The sequence below is a fragment of the Vigna umbellata genome, chromosome 1 (genome assembly GCF_029865625.1).
Source record: "Vigna umbellata cultivar VRB3 chromosome 1, Vumbellata_1.0, whole genome shotgun sequence".
NCBI classification, from domain to species: domain Eukaryota; kingdom Viridiplantae; phylum Streptophyta; class Magnoliopsida; order Fabales; family Fabaceae; genus Vigna; species Vigna umbellata.
Genome location: NC_142165.1, coordinates 44514929 through 44532284, shown reverse-complemented (window position 1 = coordinate 44532284; position 17356 = coordinate 44514929). Strand labels below are relative to the sequence as shown.

At 32.6% G+C, this 17356-nt stretch overlaps 2 protein-coding genes across 4 annotated transcripts; one reads left to right on the top strand and one right to left on the bottom strand.

Moving 5' to 3' along the window:
• Positions 1-257: 257 nt before the first annotated feature.
• RBOHA (respiratory burst oxidase homolog A) lies at positions 258-5751 on the top strand. Of its 3 annotated transcripts, XM_047300160.2 has the most exons (13): positions 264-570; positions 640-1064; positions 1138-1300; positions 1401-1449; positions 1596-1709; positions 1831-2253; positions 2393-2776; positions 2873-2968; positions 3080-3195; positions 3296-3398; positions 3480-3553; positions 4542-5053; positions 5255-5751. In XM_047300160.2, the coding sequence occupies exons 1-13, from the start codon at positions 506-508 to the stop codon at positions 5362-5364; spliced, it is 2634 nt and encodes an 877-aa protein (XP_047156116.2). In that variant the 5' UTR covers positions 264-505; the 3' UTR covers positions 5365-5751. The 3 variants fall into 3 exon arrangements, with proteins under 3 accessions (XP_087959434.1, XP_047156116.2, XP_047156115.2); XM_047300159.2 differs by having other exon boundaries at positions 265-1064; XM_088103308.1 differs by lacking the exon at positions 5255-5751 and having other exon boundaries at positions 258-1064; positions 4496-4891.
• A 3206-nt stretch (positions 5752-8957) lies between these two features.
• Positions 8958-15726, bottom strand: LOC124827159 (uncharacterized). The gene is made up of 12 exons (XM_047300158.2): positions 15619-15726; positions 15333-15464; positions 15090-15198; positions 14873-15006; positions 14627-14771; positions 14265-14443; positions 13151-13385; positions 12610-12708; positions 12330-12475; positions 12040-12144; positions 11575-11663; positions 8958-11169 (listed from the first exon to the last, which is right to left on the bottom strand). The coding sequence occupies exons 1-12, from the start codon at positions 15685-15687 to the stop codon at positions 10635-10637; spliced, it is 1977 nt and encodes a 658-aa protein (XP_047156114.1). The 5' UTR covers positions 15688-15726; the 3' UTR covers positions 8958-10634.
• Positions 15727-17356: the final 1630 nt, after the last annotated feature.

The following is a 17356-nucleotide window of genomic DNA, read 5'->3' as shown; positions in this document are numbered from 1 at the left end:
ATTAAAATTTGATGAGAAAATGAGAAAGAAACACTGGAATGGTAAAATCTACAAAATAATAATCATAGGAAGTGGTAAAACATGGCACTGAAACTTAAATACGAAAAGAATGACACATTTTACATTGAGTTGAGTCAAACATAATGAAACTACGTTGGAAACTTGTTATCTTTGTGATGTTATTGACATTGATTGAAACACCTACAGAGTCTATAAATTAGATGGTTTATTATAAAGAAGTGCAAGGAAATTAAGATAAGCTAAATGCTTTAAATAAACAAAGACATCCATTATAATATATAGAGTAGAAAATAAAGTCACTTTGAACAGCTTTTTCTATGATAATATGGCTGTCATTGTTGTCCATAGCGAGATGTTAAGATACGTACATATAGCAGGCAAAGCCAGGAGTGGCAGCTAGCAGGGAAAGAGAAACAAATGAGTGTGAAAAAAGAGACCTGAAAGTGTGTGTGTGTGTGTGTTCATCAGAAAAAAAGAAAAGAAAATGGGAGGAGCTTCTGCAGATCTTCAGAATCGTGAATCAGACATAGAACTAACTGATGCTGAAAGGTATGACACAAACACCAACAACTTAGGGGCTTCAGAGTCAAAAGCTGGCACTGATGTTGAACTTGACAGTGGCAGAAAATCTCAGGCTGATGGTGAAGGACGCTATGTTGAGGTCACCATGGACATTCATGGTGATTCTGTGGCCTTACACAGTGTTAAAGATTTTGGAGGTGTTGATGGGGTGGAAGAGGAAGACGGTGAGAAGTTGGGTTTGACAGGGAAGAGGCTTGAGAAGAAAAAATCCTTTGGGGCCTCTGTGGTTCAGAGTGCTGCTATCCGCATGAAGCAGCTGAAGCGTTTGGCTTCTTTCTCAAAACCAGCACCAAAACACTTTGAAAGAACAAAGTCTGCAGTGGCTCATGCTCTCACAGGGCTCAAGTTTATCAGCATGGCCGATGGGGGTGCAGGGTGGGTTGAGGTGGAGAAGCGGTTTGAGAAGCTCACTGCTAACTCTGATGGCTATCTTCCTCGTGCTCTCTTTGCACAATGCTTAGGTAGCTAACCTCATTATTTTACTGCAAATGACATGAATGTAGTTTTTGACAGTGTCGTTGGGTTTGATTGTAGGATTGAACAAGGAATCCGAGGCTTATGCGGAGAAGCTTTTTGATACTCTTGCTAGGCAGAGAGGTATTCAAGGGGGTTCCATTAACAAGATCCAGTTGAGGGAGTTCTGGGACAATATTTCTGACCAGAGCTTTGATACTAGGCTCAAAACATTCTTTGACATGTAATTGATTGTTTTGGTTGATATAAACACGATGCATTTGTCTGGATTCCCTGCAAGTATATATCACCCTTCACTGATGTTGACTTGGATTTCGACGCAGGGTTGATAAAGATGCGGATGGAAGAATCACCGAGGAAGAAATTAAAGAGGTAAAGTACAAAATCATTACTTTTCAAGTTTAGTCAACGTACAAGAGTTGTGTGAAGTGTTTTATCAGAAAATTCTAGTGATCTGAATTTCCCCATCTATCTGATCAAGAGTCTTTTTGATCATATATGGTCAACTCTGGTCTCAGATTATCTGCCTTAGCGCCACTGCCAACAAACTGTCAAACATTCAGAAGCAAGCAGAGGAATATGCAGCTTTGATCATGGAAGAACTGGACCCTGATGACTCAGGATACATCATGGTAACTGAAATAGCCTAGCCTGCAATCTCTAGAATGGAAAAACTCCATTCAATGTTATAGAATTCTCCACTCAGCCCAATTGTTTAACTTTTTTGGCCATATTTTGTTGGGGAAAAAACAGATAGACAACTTGGAAACACTTCTGTTGCATGGACCAGAGGAAACTACAAGAGGAGAAAGCAAGAATCTGAGTCAAATGCTAAGCCAAAAGCTTAAGCCTACATACGTGGACAGTGTAATATTGAGGTGGTACAGGGATGCCAAGTACTTTGTGCTGGACAATTGGCGAAGATCTTGGGTACTTGCCCTGTGGATTGGTGTGATGTTAGGCCTATTTGCCTATAAATTTGTGCAGTATCGGAGAAGAGCTGCCTATGAGGTAATGGGCCATTGTGTATGCATGGCAAAAGGTGCAGCAGAGACACTTAAATTGAACATGGCTCTCATCTTGTTACCTGTTTGCCGAAACACCATCACCTGGCTAAGGAATAAGACCAAACTGGGTGCTGTAGTTCCTTTTGACGACAACATCAACTTCCACAAGGTAATTCTCACTTCTGCTAGCTCCTTCAAGAACAGGAAAAGAAATATATCTATTTCAGTGACATGCTTGGTGAATTATGCAGCTTTCACAAGTCAATAAGGTATAAAAATTAGTAGTATAAATGATAGTGTTTTTTCAGGTAATAGCTGTGGCAATAGCCATTGGTGTTGGTGTGCATGCCATCTATCATCTTACTTGTGATTTTCCTCGCCTTCTTCATGCAAGTGATGAGAAGTACAAGCTGATGGAACCCTTTTTCGGAGACAGACCATCAGATTATTGGTATTTTGTCAAATCATGGGAAGGAGTAACAGGGATTATAATGATTGTGCTAATGGCAATAGCTTTTACATTGGCCAATCCTGCATTCAGGAGAGGCAGAACAAAACTACCCAAACCCTTCAACAAACTCACAGGTTTCAATGCCTTTTGGTATTCTCATCATCTCTTCGTTTTTGTCTATGCCCTGTTGGTTGTGCATGGAATCAAACTTTACTTGACCCATAAATGGTACAAGAAAACGGTTAGCACCTTCACTTAACCCTCAAGTGTTTTTACACACTTGTTTCGAGTTGAAAGATAATGGATTCACATGCACTTAACATTATGTGTTTTGCAGACATGGATGTATCTAGCGGTTCCCATTACCATTTATGCATTAGAAAGACTGATTAGAGCACTCAGATCAAGCATCAAGTCTGTCAAAATATTGAAGGTATGTGTCAAAAAATAGGAATTTGATTATTCACTGCATGAAGAAACACCTTGCTCTGCCATGATTACTTTTGGCTAAGGTTAAAAAGTGTGCATGTTGTGAACTTTGAAGGTGACTCTTTACCCTGGAAACGTGTTAGCACTTCAAATGTCAAAGCCACAGGGATTTACCTACAAAAGTGGACAATACATGTTTGTCAATTGTGCTGCTGTGTCTCCATTTGAATGGTTTGCATTTTAAGAACCATCTTCTAAATGAAAAGTTTTGCATGTAATCTTCATTCCACAAAATCTAATCAATGTATGTTCATTGTTTATGCATCCATAGGCATCCATTTTCCATAACTTCAGCCCCTGATGATGATTACCTTAGCGTTCACATAAAAATACTTGGTGATTGGACCCGAAGTCTGAAAACCAAATTCTCACAGGTAAATTAACAATATTTTTTTTCTAATTAGTATGTGGGTTTCTCATAATTAAACAATCTATGTTATTTTGGTTTCTTGCAGGCATGCCAACAACCCCTCAATGGGCAGAGTGGACTTCTAAGAGCAGAATGCTTGAAAGGAGATAGCAGTTCAATGTAAGACCTTTTCTAAATCAAATTCAAACACAGTTAACTTAATGTTTGCTAAAAATAATGCTCTAGAATGAAATTTCAGAACTTGAATTTAAATATTTACTAATCTGTTCAAAAACTTCACGATGAGTTTTATGTCAGTAAAATTTGTTCAGTATAGGAGTTTAAATCTCACTGGAACTACTTTTTAACTAAAGGTAGAACCTAAGTTAACACTCAAAATATCACCAAATTTTTATTTCATTAGAGAAAAGTACAAATCCAATAATTGATGGCTGCTGGAGAGCACAAAACAAGTTGGATCGAAATTATTTAACAAAACATGGGCATCATCATTCGGGGCATGTTTGTTTGTCCATTTTCGTTTAATGGTCAATGACAGCTACCGAGAGTTTCAGCACACCTTACCAGCACATGCTCACTGTTTCTGTAAGCGTTAGGTGAACATTTTAAAAAGAGATAACGAAATTTTGAGATGTCTGTAAAATATTTACATACTAAAAAATAAAAGTAGCATGTATGTATTATACTCATATATAATATACAATTACTACATTAATTTTTTGACATTCTAAGAAGAACAATAAAATATATTACAGATACACATGATACTTCTTGTCTTGTTGTATTAAATTTTCTGTCATCGTTACACTGCTCACTCTATCTTTCACTGTCAAATAGGATGGCAGTGAAACAATGATACATATGACAAGTGTGTATATTTATAATAAAATCCACTTGTCAATTTATGTTGTGAGGAAAAAACAGGTTGTCTGCTAAAAAAAAAACATTATTGTTATAAGGACGTCTGTTGAAAATTTCTGCATGCAAGTTAAGTTGTCGGTTCAAGCATATTGACAAGATACTGAAAATTACGTAACTCTGACCCCCGAAAATAAATGAAGTCTTTTTATTCAATTTTTTCTTTCATCTGACGAAAACCAGTCTGTATGAGAAAGAGACAAAAGACGATGAGGTTTTATGGTTGCAGAAATTTCCCGAAAGTTCTGGTGGATGGACCATACGGGGCTCCGGCACAGGACTACAGGGAGTACGAGGTGGTCCTGTTGGTGGGGCTAGGAATAGGGGCTACCCCAATGATAAGCATTCTGAAGGACATGGTGAAGAGGTTGAAGGGGATAGAGGAGGAGGAAGTGGAGGAGGGAGCGGTGGCGAAGAATGGCGACGATGAGTTCAAGACAAGGAGAGCATACTTCTACTGGGTGACGAGAGAGCAGGGTTCCTTCGACTGGTTCAAAGGGGTGATGAACGAGGTAGCCGAAGAAGATCGAAGGAAGGTGATAGAGCTCCACAGCTACTGCACCAGCGTCTACGAAGAAGGTGATGCTCGCTCTGCTCTCATTGCGATGTTGCAGTCCATCAACCATGCAAAGAATGGCCTTGACATTGTCTCTGGAACTCGCGTCATGTCTCACTTTGCCAAACCCAATTGGCGCACAGTTTACAAACGCATAGCCCTTAATCATCCACATGCTCGTGTTGGTAGGTAACTCGTGCTTTAGCTTTAGATTTAGATAATCGGACAAAGATTCACTGTTTCAAACACTGCAATAATTCCGGCTGCTGTGTTTTTTTTCAAAAGAGTCGCGTGGTAGGCACTACCATGATTCGGATAAAAAACGTGTTCTTTGAATCGAAGACATAATTTGGATGAGAGGAGATGATTTTATTTGTGTGATGCAGGGGTGTTTTACTGTGGGCCATCAGCTCTCACCCATGAGCTTCGTCAGCTGGCGTTGGATTTCTCTCACAACACATCCACCAAGTACGATTTCCACAAAGAAAATTTCTGACAAGACAGGGGAACTATCGATAACAAGTGAAGGATGTGAAACGACATAATTTAAAGTTGTCCACTTTGCATGATTATTCCACAATCATGAATGTTGTGTGATGTTGTTGGTGGTCCATAAATAAGTTTATATACTTTAGTTGTTATGGCTTTGTAAAAGGAAGAAGGGAAGAGGTGGGTAAATGGTTAAGTAGTACCTACCAACTGCTAAAGGTGTGGACTTCTGCTTGGATGTGTCTCAGTGTCGTATACTCATGTAATTCATTTTCAAGAAAATATCATCACAAGAAGGGTTTTTTATTTTTTTATTTTTTCTGTCTTTTGTAATCCTAGGGGAAGGACCTGGGAGAAACTGGAAAATAATACAGAAGGGGGAATAATTTGTTCATCTGAAATGTATTGAATAGTCTGTATTAATTCACTATGTTTCTAGAATATATATGTATATACACACACAAAAATGCTAAATGATTGTTTAAATGAATTATATATTTTAATTTTGTGATTTATTCTAAGAAAAGGCAGAGCTTGAATGACTTTAGTTGGAATTATACTAAATTGCCAACTTATGTGCAACTATGTTTTGGTTATGTCAGTTTGTTTGAGTTATGCAGGAAGAATATTTTGTTGTATGACACTTGAGAGTTGTATCCAGAATTGCAGAACATGAAAGAAACAGTTGGTGGTATATGTTGTCGAAGACAGAATGAGTCACTTTTGATTAGGCAACACCAAGATGTGGACATAGTTGTTGAGTGTATCTTTCATAGTTAAAGAGGGCCAGAAAGAAAAAGATTATGTCATTTTCCTATCTGTACATTTTCACCACACTATTTCAAGAAAAAGGAAGATTCAATAGATATACATTAATTCTTTTGTGTGTCAGATATTCATTCTGAAAAGATTGTGGATATCACACATCTTTCATCGTAATCTCGTATTAGTGGACTTAGTTAATTCTCAGTGTTCTTTGCCACATTTTTATATTTGCAATAAATAATAACTGATAATATTTCGTTAAATAAATTTTCAATATTTATATTTGAATTTAAAATTAAAATTTATTCTTGTTTTAAATTTTAATATATTTTGTTTTTCAATTTTAAATATAATTATTTTAATTTAATAGCATTAATTTTTTTATGTGTTAATTGATATTTCAGAAACTTAAATTAAAATATGTTAAATTATATACACAATTTAAATATCAGTCTGAAAATCTATTTAATATCTAAAAAAAATCAACATAATTAAACTAAAAAATAATAATAGCACGATTTTATGAAAGACAATTTCTTTTTATCCCTATGTCTTCTTCCACTATTTCTATTTGCTATACTTTTACGATGACATACATCACTTTTTATTAAAAAGATAATATTTTTGGCGTGTCAAAGTGAACTATGGTTGAATATTATATACATGCCAAAATTTATTAGGATCTATATGATATGTATAAAATCTCCAAGACAAGTGTAATACACAAATCATTTGGAGATAAATTTATTTGTTTTAGATAATTGTGTGTGCAGTGAAAGAATTGTCTGTGAATAGTTTGTTATATATTAATTCTTGAACTAGTTATAAACTGTTTGCCTTTTTAAATATACTAGCTTATCCTAGTATGTGGTTATGTTTCTTCTATCATGTTGGTGTATTTTGTAAGAGAGTAAAGGATAATGTAGCTCAAAAGTGAAATAGCTTAGGAATTGTGTAAATGATTTGTTTTACAAATTTCCTTTACTTTAGAATAATTTTTATGTTTGTAAAAAAAAAAACAGAAGTGTTATGTAACTTATGAAAAATATTGTAATAGGTATATCATATATTATGAAATTGTTTTGCTTAATACCAATTATAAAATGCTTTAATTAATAGAATGATTCTACAATGGAACGTGTTTACAACTGGTTAGTCTAAATAAAACTATATTCACTTCATTTAAATACAGTTTTAAGTTTCAGTGTTGCAAGTGAAAAAAAAAGTGTTTAAAAATTTACTATACTAAAAATATTAATTAAAAAATTAATTTTATTATAATGATAAGATTGTTGGCATATTTTTGCTTTTTTTTGTGTGTGTAAAGAGAAGTTGTTTTCTAGCTAATGATAGACATTTCCAAGAATAAATTTGCTTTTTGACAAATGCGTTAAGCTCTTTCTCTTGCTTTATACCTTATTTTCTTTTAATGGGGGCTAAAGCAAAAAAGAACACATTACGTGTCCAAAATTGGATTGTGCTTGCTAGTAGGGAGTTGATTTCCTACCAACCGCGATAAAATTGTTTTTTTTTTCTCTTACGAGATTTTTCTCATTGATTTTTTCCATGTAAAAATTTATGTTTAGAATAATAATAAATTAATGAAGGGAAATGAAAGGAATACAAACGTCATTTGAATGGTTTAAAATTATGATAAATTTGTATTACATTTTTTATTTGATTCGCTATCTTTTTTTTTCTTTCTCCCTCTAATGATTTTTGTTTCAATTATATTTTAAGAAAATCTAAATAATGAAAAAAAGTAATTTAATTGTACTATTTTGCTTTTCATTCTATTATTGCATTGAGAGAGAATCCACCTCATATTCCTGAAGTGGGGAGAGGAAAAATAATTATATCTGATAAATGAAATAGCGTGTCAAGTTTCATTTCTGCCAATCTAATTAGAACTAAATATTATTTCATTCTGAATCATTCCACTTTATCGTTTTCTATCAATATAAGCTAGTTTTAATTAGATAAATCTATTTGATTCAAGTGTTGCGTGTATTTATTATTAGAAGAATTAGTTAAATTTAACTTATTTTAAATTTAAGGTTTAATTATTTACTAATCGATCAAATTTCGAATAATTCTATTTGGTCCCAAATAAGAAGAACTTTTGTTTAAGGTTTAAAGAGTAAATATTAGAGTTTAAAATTATTTTTAGTCTTTTAAATTAATGTTTAAGATTTACAATCTCATTTTTAAAATTTTAAATAACAGATTTTTTTTTTAAATTCAGGGGTCTAAAAGTATAATTAATTTAAATTTGTGAGACTAAAAATATAATTAATCGTAAATATAATTATCAAGAAACTTGTACTTATCAAAAAACTTGTGGGATTGTGCTGCTAGTTTTAGCATCTATAATTACAGTAATCATTTTCATCTCTATTATTATTATTATTAGTTGTAGTAGTAACAATTCTCTTAAAATTTGTCTTTTTGACTATAATGTTTATATTTATTTAGTTACTTAACTTGTCCATTACATAGAATAAATACTTATTTTATATAATTACAATTCTAAAAATTAATAACTAAATATATTTATTATAATTAAAGTTAGTAATAAATAAACATGAAAACTTAAATTATATTTTAAATTCACAATAAGTAATTACATTGTTATATAAAGTTACTTTTAACTAATATTTATTAAATATTAAAATTTAAGTTATAAAAATTCAAAAATAATTGTAGGAGAAAAAATCTAACTAAAATTCTTAAAATAATCTCTTTTAAGTTTCTTTCTTTTTTTCCTTTTAAAAGAATAACTGCACGTAGAATAGTTCTTTAAATTTGTCTCGTTGGATACAAATGAATTTCTAATGTATGACGAGGAAGAACTCATCCATATAAATTAGGTAAACAAAAATACACGAGAAAGAAGTTATTACTCCTCGAAATAACGTTTACACGGTGTGGACAATTTAAACACGAGTTCAACAAATAAAAAATATTTAAAGAATAAATTTTATATTCTTTAAACATAGTGAACGCAGTTATAATAAAACAATATATTACCTAGCCATACCAAAACAATATTCTATAATGTTATTCCGTCTGGAGAATTCTGCAACAAATACTGTCGTTATCTGCGTTATGCTAATGGAGGATATAAAGATAACTATCCTTCAGCACTTTTTGCAAAAAACTATTTGAAATGCTAGTATTTTTGTGCAATGCTGATTAATTGAAGAATACGACAGAACAAAATTGACAGGTTTGATTTCAAATTTGGTATAAGAAACTAAAACTTTTAGTTGGCTGCATCATTTTTCTTATAATTTATGTAACTAATTCACTTTTTTATTGTTCATGCTTCCTTTATCAGTATAGAAATAAATTCAAGTCGGTTGTCAAAAAGTCTATAGCATAGTTGTTTTAAGATTTGATTAGTTTATTGGATAAATGTTTAGTACTTACGTTAAACTTATAAGGACTTTTAGAAAAAAATAAATTAAGCTGGTAAGGATGACCTGTTTATAACAACTATTTGTAATAAAATTTTAATATATAATTTGAAGTTTAATTATGTTTTGAGTAAAAAATGAATATGGTTTTGGTCTCTTGAATATTAAAAAAATGGTTTCAAATTAAAAAGTATATTTTTAAACTCTAAACATCAAATTTGAAAATTTGAAATTTCTTCTAGTTTCTAAACCTTTATTTTGAACGAGTAAAATCATTTAGTTCAAAATCGTAATTTTTGAATGAATAAAATATTATTATAAATCCAAAGGATTAAAAAGAGATTGATCATGAATTTTAAGGATTAAAAATATAATTAAATAACAATATATATCATTACTTTAATGACTAAGATATATCTTTTTTATTTGAGCTAGCTTTAATATATGAAACATAGTTTTTTAGTTTCTAACCATGGTTGAACATGGTTAGTATTTGACTAAATCTGTTATTTAAATTGATTGGGCATACTTTAGATATTTATAAAGTAAAATCTAAATCAAACCAATCGGATTAAAGAAACGCAACATGTTCTTTTAATTTTTCTAAAAGGATTGTAAAAATTAAACTAAAAATATATGTAAAATATATGCAAATAACAAAAAAAAAAGAGAAAATATCACTCTGACAGACTGTTTCAAGTCCGTAGTTTTCGAATTAAGACTAGCTATCCAAACAAAATAAAAGTTTGAAGGAATCAACTGGACACCAAACTAATTTATCAAGGTTATTCCAACTCATTAACACTTATGTTTAACTGTTGTAAGTGCAACAGTCTCTAAAGACGTGATTTATTAATATGTTTAGTGATAGACTTAATGATTCAAAGATCTGTTAATATGTTCAGTAAGCTTAAATGAGCATTAATTTTTAGACATTTGCATACTTCTTGCCCCTTAAAACTTGTTCAATGATTAGCTTAAGCAGGTTACATAAAAAAATCACTTGCAAAAGAACTCAAAAGAGGAAAGAAATAGACTAACCTTATCGACTTTCTGAAGATACGTTTACGTGAAACGTGGAGTTGCCTTCTTTTCATCTATGTTTCCTTTTTAGCCTCTGGAAATTAGGTTTTATCAGCTGGCTACCAACAAAGACTTGTTCTGTACCTTGAGTTGGCTGAAATGGTTGGATTGGCTGAAATGGTATAAGAGGCTTCTTTATGGGCACACTAGTATTTTTCGTGCAATTTTCATTTGAACCAGGTGAGATGGTCTTTGCTTTTAATGGCCTCGGAACCTCCAACCTCTCCAGAATCCTTGAAGTTTCTCTGTCTAGCTGTCTATTATTTCCATCTCGCGGTGATACACACGCACTCGATTGACCCAACTTGGCTTTGGACATACAAGATGGAGAGTACAACTTGGGGTCTTCACTTACAACCAATTGCTTCCATTCTTCTGTAATACAGGCCATGGTCTTCTCTTCTTGATCCGCTATATCCAATGTCAAAGCTTCCTCATTCACCAGGACACCTGTGGCTGGTTCTGCTTTAACGATCACCTCAGACGAAGGTTGTGGACTTGAGCTTAGTTCCGAAAATGAACCTTCTAATTTAGAAAACATTGACCTACAGCATAATGAAATCATAATTAACTATGAACATGAAAACGTATAGACAACTTTGAAAAATCAGCTAATCAATTGGTTTGCCAATATTGTTCATTCAGAACAAAACAAGCCAGAAGAAATAGGTCCTGGAATTAAAACATAAGGTCATACTTTTTCCTCAGAAAAAAGTGAATGTAAGAATTCTCAGGTTCGTTTAGTAAATAACCCATCCACAAAAATAAGAAGTCAGTCTCTATATTTGGCAGCATATGTTCCAAAGGACTGGTCATCCCATTCATGTTATTTTTAATTCTTTTGAAAGAAATAAAAAAAACGTTAACTTATTTTTTTGAGTGGTTATTCATGTCCAAAGGGTGTTCTTAGTACATGCATTCTCACATGTCAGCTGGAAGTAGAAACTCACCCAAATTGAAGGCTTTCTTTGACAAGCACATTTAATTTTTGATGAAAGCCTCTTTCATGCAGCAATGGGTCATAGTCCGTTAGATCAATCTGCAAGCAAATTTGGTTTCCACATTCCAAGATAGAAGGTGCTAATTGTAAATATTTAAATGATTCATTCCAAATTGAACATCTAATATTTGTTAACACATAAATAGTAAAAGTTGGGGAATTAGTGTTTCCAAAACACAAGATGTTAGTAACATGCTACTTCCCCGCACTACAGGAAAACTTTAGATGATGAAAAACCAAAATTTTCTTAGGTAAATTCACACATGTAGAGCTCCTAGCAGATTGAGGAACAAATATAGATTAAAATTTCATGCACGAGGATGTGTACTGTTATTATCTACAGATATGACGTTGGAGGGGAAAACAAAAAAAAAAAAAAAACACGAAGACATTTTAGGAAAATGTTTAAATTAACCTTTAGCAGACAGGCTTGAACAGAGTTCGCAATTTCCTTATTGATTGATGAATCAACAGATCGATTGTCAGGAACTCCTAGGACTTCTTCTGCCCCTGCTAGACGCTGCATATTTTAAGGATATTGTTACAATTGAAAGTAATGGATCACCATCGGATATATTAGCCAAAATGCATATTACTGCAGTGGAAACGAGGAATGGCACTGGCATAATTACCATTATGCTACTGCGTGTAAATGTGCAGAGAACAAGAGGGATAAATGAGCAGCAAAAGGAAGCTAGTTCTCACCCTCATAAGCATTGGTCCTGAATCTGATGGCTGCAGAATATAATAGCAATGACATGGAGCCTCTGCCATTGTTTCCAAATCATAATTTGAAGAGCATATCAAACCTTGGTTCATGGAGTGTAGAAAGCTGGAAAGGCCTCGAAAAACTGCTAAATTAGAGCCATAATGGAATGTAAACTTTGTGAAGTATTGGACCAATATAAATTGAATGAGAGCAATGCAAGAGTAACAGTGACACACTTAAATAGAATTTCAAAGTGGGAGTGGATTTTATACACACGTTGAACATTCACTTCAGACTGATCAGTATCATCTGAAGTGGTTTCAATCACATGATAAGAGTATGATACCACAACAAATGAGGCCCCGATTATAAGACCTGCATAAAATTTAAATGAAGAAATCAAATTTCTATATGGTGTAAAAAGATCCAGGGTCTACTAGAACTTGCTTAAGCCACTAGCGTAGTTTAGAAAAATATGATGGATCTACTAGAATTTATTTAATCAGTCACTCTAATTCTCCATAAAAGATGAATAAAATTGGTGGGAAATATAATTTAAAAATTTGAAATGAAAATAAGTAAAGAAAAGGGATGAAGTGAAATAATGAAGACGTTTCCTTCCTCTTGAGTAGGCTATTACCACAAATTCTAGATGGATCAAGTTGATTGTGCAATCAATCCATTAAGAAGTTCCTTACGGATTGCAATAAAACCTCCGTTTGCCTTTGACAGTTTAATTGAAATTGGAAAAAAATCAATCCTTGTTGCATAATATTAAGCTGAAGTTATATACGAAAGACCGTAAGCAAATACACACCTTCATCAACAGATGCCAAATTTATCCTATCAGTTACATTAATGTTGATTGGCGAAGTGATTTGCTGGAGCTTCAGGGAATTATAGAATGAAGGAAGAAACAGAATAGTTTTTTCCCCAACTTGAACAGAATTTTCAATAACATCGAATGTTTCCAGATTGCAGCCAGTAACGGAGCAAGAAAGTCTGCTGAAATTTTTTTCAGCATCTAAAGGAATACCGTGGCATCTGCATGTCTGTGCACGGACAATTCTAATAATTAATGCCTCATCCCTTTCCTTTAAATTAATGGAACATAAAACTAAAGTTAAAGGAAAGGAGATCTCCTGTAGATACTAGATAGCACAAGATTCAATTCTAAGTGATGTCAAGGCCATCCGAAAGGCAGAATTATTTAGAAAACAAAACTATTTTGCATTATTACACTGTTGTTTCTTATGTTTCAGATAAGGTTTACTTAGCGTCGTGATATAGGTCCACTTGAAGTTATAACTAATCCCATAAAGTGCCTAGTGAACAATTAATAATAATAATCTTCCCAAACAAGGATAGTGAGCCCAGTTTGCCTCTGGATTTATGAATGACAACCAAGATTCAGCATTTAACAAGTATATGCAACTGATTTTAGTGTAATATATTGGTTAGAATATTGTCAAAACTCTATGAATTGTTTGAGTAATAATACAACCTTTACGTTCCATCCTTAACGTAGAAGTTTCAAGGTCACGTGACATTCAAAATTGACATATAATAGTATCGATGATGATTACAACTCTAAAACCGTTTTACGATTAACATACTATGGAGAAAATCAAACAGCCTATAATTAAGTTCATTATAAGCAACCAGAGGATTTGTTATCTTTAGAAAAGGACATGGGTTAACATGGTTGTTCACATAATGTACAATCCATTGGGTCATTCTTTTAGGGAATAACATATCACTAGTCAGTAGCCGTCACTATTTGGTGTATGCCACTTATTTAGGGCGTCATTACTGGCTATTCTAAACTAAACAAATAAAAACTTGTTACTTTTCATTCAAAAGGAAAAAAAATTACACATGCGCTAAAATTTGTTAAGTGGTCAGTTATTGTGGATTGTAAGCACTATTACCCGACACTGCCTGAAGTTGTTGGTTATTGGATACACTGGTGAAAACAGGTTGCAGAATATATGGTTCACAGATTCAAAAAGATTGTCCTTGAAGATGAGGCGAGCTAACAGCGGCTCCTCCATGTCATCTTTCAAAATCTGCAGCCATTTTTTAACCAGGCCGTGGAATACTCTGAAATCTGCAATTTTAGACTCTTACCATAAACTTCCTAGGTTCAAATTTACTAAGTTAACTCGTTCATTGAAAGAAAGATTTTTCTTTTCTTTGTGTTCATCAAAGCCAAAGATCAAAATCTATATCCAAAAGGGATTATATACTGAATAAGTATGGCCATGACACTATTTGTTTGAGGGTACATAACCTGGGATATAGGTCTGAACAGAGCAATTATCAAGATGAGAAATGCAACGACGAAAATTATTGATGTTTTCACGAGTATCTGTCAGATGGCTTGACTTCTGCTGAAATACAGCAAAATCAACCGATACACATTTATCTGCAGCATCCTTCGAAACAAAAAATACTAAATAAAAGTTATCTTTTGAACCAAAAAAAAGTTTATCAAACATAATAGCACAGAATCCATGCCATGAATACACTGACTCACCATTAGATTCTTCTGCACTACAGAGTCCACATCTTCAGGCAAGGTCGAAGTTATGACAATTACTTTTCTCTCTATATCTTTGCCTTGCCAGGAATACAACACTCGATCACTCAAAACATTTGAAATCATCGAATCTGATAATTAATCATCGATGCAGTCAATGCATGTTCTGCAACAGAGTGAGAAAAATGTGGGTTCGGAGAGGGAGAGAGAGTACCTGAAATGTTATCAATATCAGGCTGAAAAGCATCGTATGGCAAGTTATTAACAGCATGGTGGAAATCACGTAGGATGAAGTTTCCTACGGGATTGTACGCGATCATCAACTACAACACCAGCAGATTCAGTTCACTCTTTTAAACTCACTCGCAGGGATCATAGCGCATCCATTGCTCGTGCATTCGAAATTATAAACAAACTCAGGAATTGAAGACAAATATGACCGTTTCAGAAGCAATACCTCATCAGAAGAAGATAAACGATTCTTGAAGACGTAGCACAAACCGATCTTATCGCCGAGCGTGGCCGATTTACGCACCTGCGACTTGGACGAACTCGAAATGGCGTAAAAATTAGCGAGTTGAAGCAGCGACTGAAAATTGAGACACGAAAATTCAGAAATCGTAGATCTGTTCGGAATGGTGCTATTGCACAGTTCAGATAACAAAGCAAAGGTTAAAAGCATAGAAGTTGAGATAATAGCAAAGACGAGGTTTATTGTGCAGGTTCTAGAGCCATGGCTGTACCTGCTTTATGTCTCTCAGCAATGGAGGTGCCAAGCTCCGCAGATCCAGAACGAAACACAACCGAACCATTTCGCCTCTTCTAAAATCTCTCTCTGGTTTGGCGCCAAAGGCAACCGAAACCCAGCCTCTGGATGTTTAGATTTAAACTCTAAAGGTCGCCCTCATAATAAGAATTTTCACAATTTTATGAAAATTACAATATATTAAATTTAATTATTTTATTTTGAATAATAGTTTTAATGATAATTAAATGTAAAATTTTATTTTAATTTTAATATGAGCAATATTTAATCATTTGAAAACATCAGTCATATTTTTTAAACAAAGAGAATAGTATCTGAAAGTGGAAAAAACAAGGTCTCTTGAAGCTACTATTAAAAAAAACAAGTTCTATATCCACTGCAAAGGACCCGAAAAGAGAGTTGAATTATTGTGAAAAATCTTATGTGAAGAATAAATTGTCCTTTAATAGGTATTGAATAAATGTTTTTCCGTGTATTTAATGCATGTCTTTGTACCAAAACAAAAATATCAATAATAAATGAATAATTAAATTTTTCTAATCAAAAAGTAATTCTCAAAACTCTATAAAAGAGGAAAAAATATAAACAAAATATATATATTCTTACTACTTTTATAAATATGTGAGACTTTATGAATTTAAGACTTATCATTATATGTCTTCAGCATATTAAAACATTGTCTATTAATTACATGGCATTCAAAATTTCGATTCACATAACACCGAAAAAAAAATTCTCAATTGGTGCCTTGATCCAATTAATTCCTAAGGTGCAGTTTCACTTGATCCATATCCAGCGGAAAACATAATTCATTCATAAGGTTAAGTAAAATTAAGAACCCTAAATTTCATAACTAGAGTTCCTCGTAAAATTGGAGAAAAATGCATATTAGGATTCATACTAATTTGGAGACAAAATTTAATGGGAGGAAAAACCATAATCATAGATCTAATGATATTATTTTGTTATTTTGGATAGCATTACAAAAAGAGAAAAAAAAACGAGCTATAAAAAAATTCCAGTCACTTCTATAGTAGCAACATGTATAAGTCATAAATTTGAGTAAGACACTTATAGATAGTCATACACAAAGAGAAAATTGGACAGATTTTACAACTGTCCCATAAAATAGCAAGAAAACAAATAAAATAAAAATATATATTCATTTCAATTTTAAAAATCAAATTATTTATAATTTGAAACAAAGGCTGAAATTTCAAACTACTCTAACCAAAATCTCACATTATTAGTTTACAAATGATTTTTGAGAAGTATTATCAAAAACCTATTAATAAATAGGAACACATTCCAATTATTTCTTCCAAAAAAATAAATTTATATCAAATTTAAACTAGTAACTAATCCCAACATTAAAAAATTAAAAAAAGTTATGTAAACAAAAACTCTCAAATATTCTTATCATATAATTATCACTATAAATAAAAATAAGAATATGAATCGTAATAATTAATATTAACATAATAGAAATAAGTGAAAAAAATATTAAAACAATCACACATAATAACCTTCCAAATAATATTAAGGCTAATTTAATTAAATGAACTACATTGAATATTTTTAATAAAGGTTTAATTGAAGATAAAAGTTAAAATTTAAAGGATCACATTGAATCAACCTTCCTGCTATTAAACAAACTTACTAACTAGAAAAAAAAAAATAACATATGCTTGTGGCACAACTACAATTTCACCGTG

Coding starts and splice junctions, on each gene's coding strand:
- RBOHA (XM_047300159.2), top strand. CDS start 506: ATGGGAGGAGCTTCTGCAGATCTTCAGAATCGTGAATCAGACATAGAA. Junction 2,254..2,392: donor ACAACATCAACTTCCACAAG/GTAATTCTCACT, acceptor GTGTTTTTTCAG/GTAATAGCTGTGGCAATAGC. Junction 2,969..3,079: donor AGTCTGTCAAAATATTGAAG/GTATGTGTCAAA, acceptor TGAACTTTGAAG/GTGACTCTTTACCCTGGAAA.
- LOC124827159 (XM_047300158.2), bottom strand. CDS start 15,687: ATGGTTCGGTTGTGTTTCGTTCTGGATCTGCGGAGCTTGGCACCTCCA. Junction 14,444..14,626: donor TGTTCAGACCTATATCCCAG/GTTATGTACCCT, acceptor CTAAAATTGCAG/ATTTCAGAGTATTCCACGGC. Junction 13,386..14,264: donor ACAACTTCAGGCAGTGTCGG/GTAATAGTGCTT, acceptor GTCCGTGCACAG/ACATGCAGATGCCACGGTAT.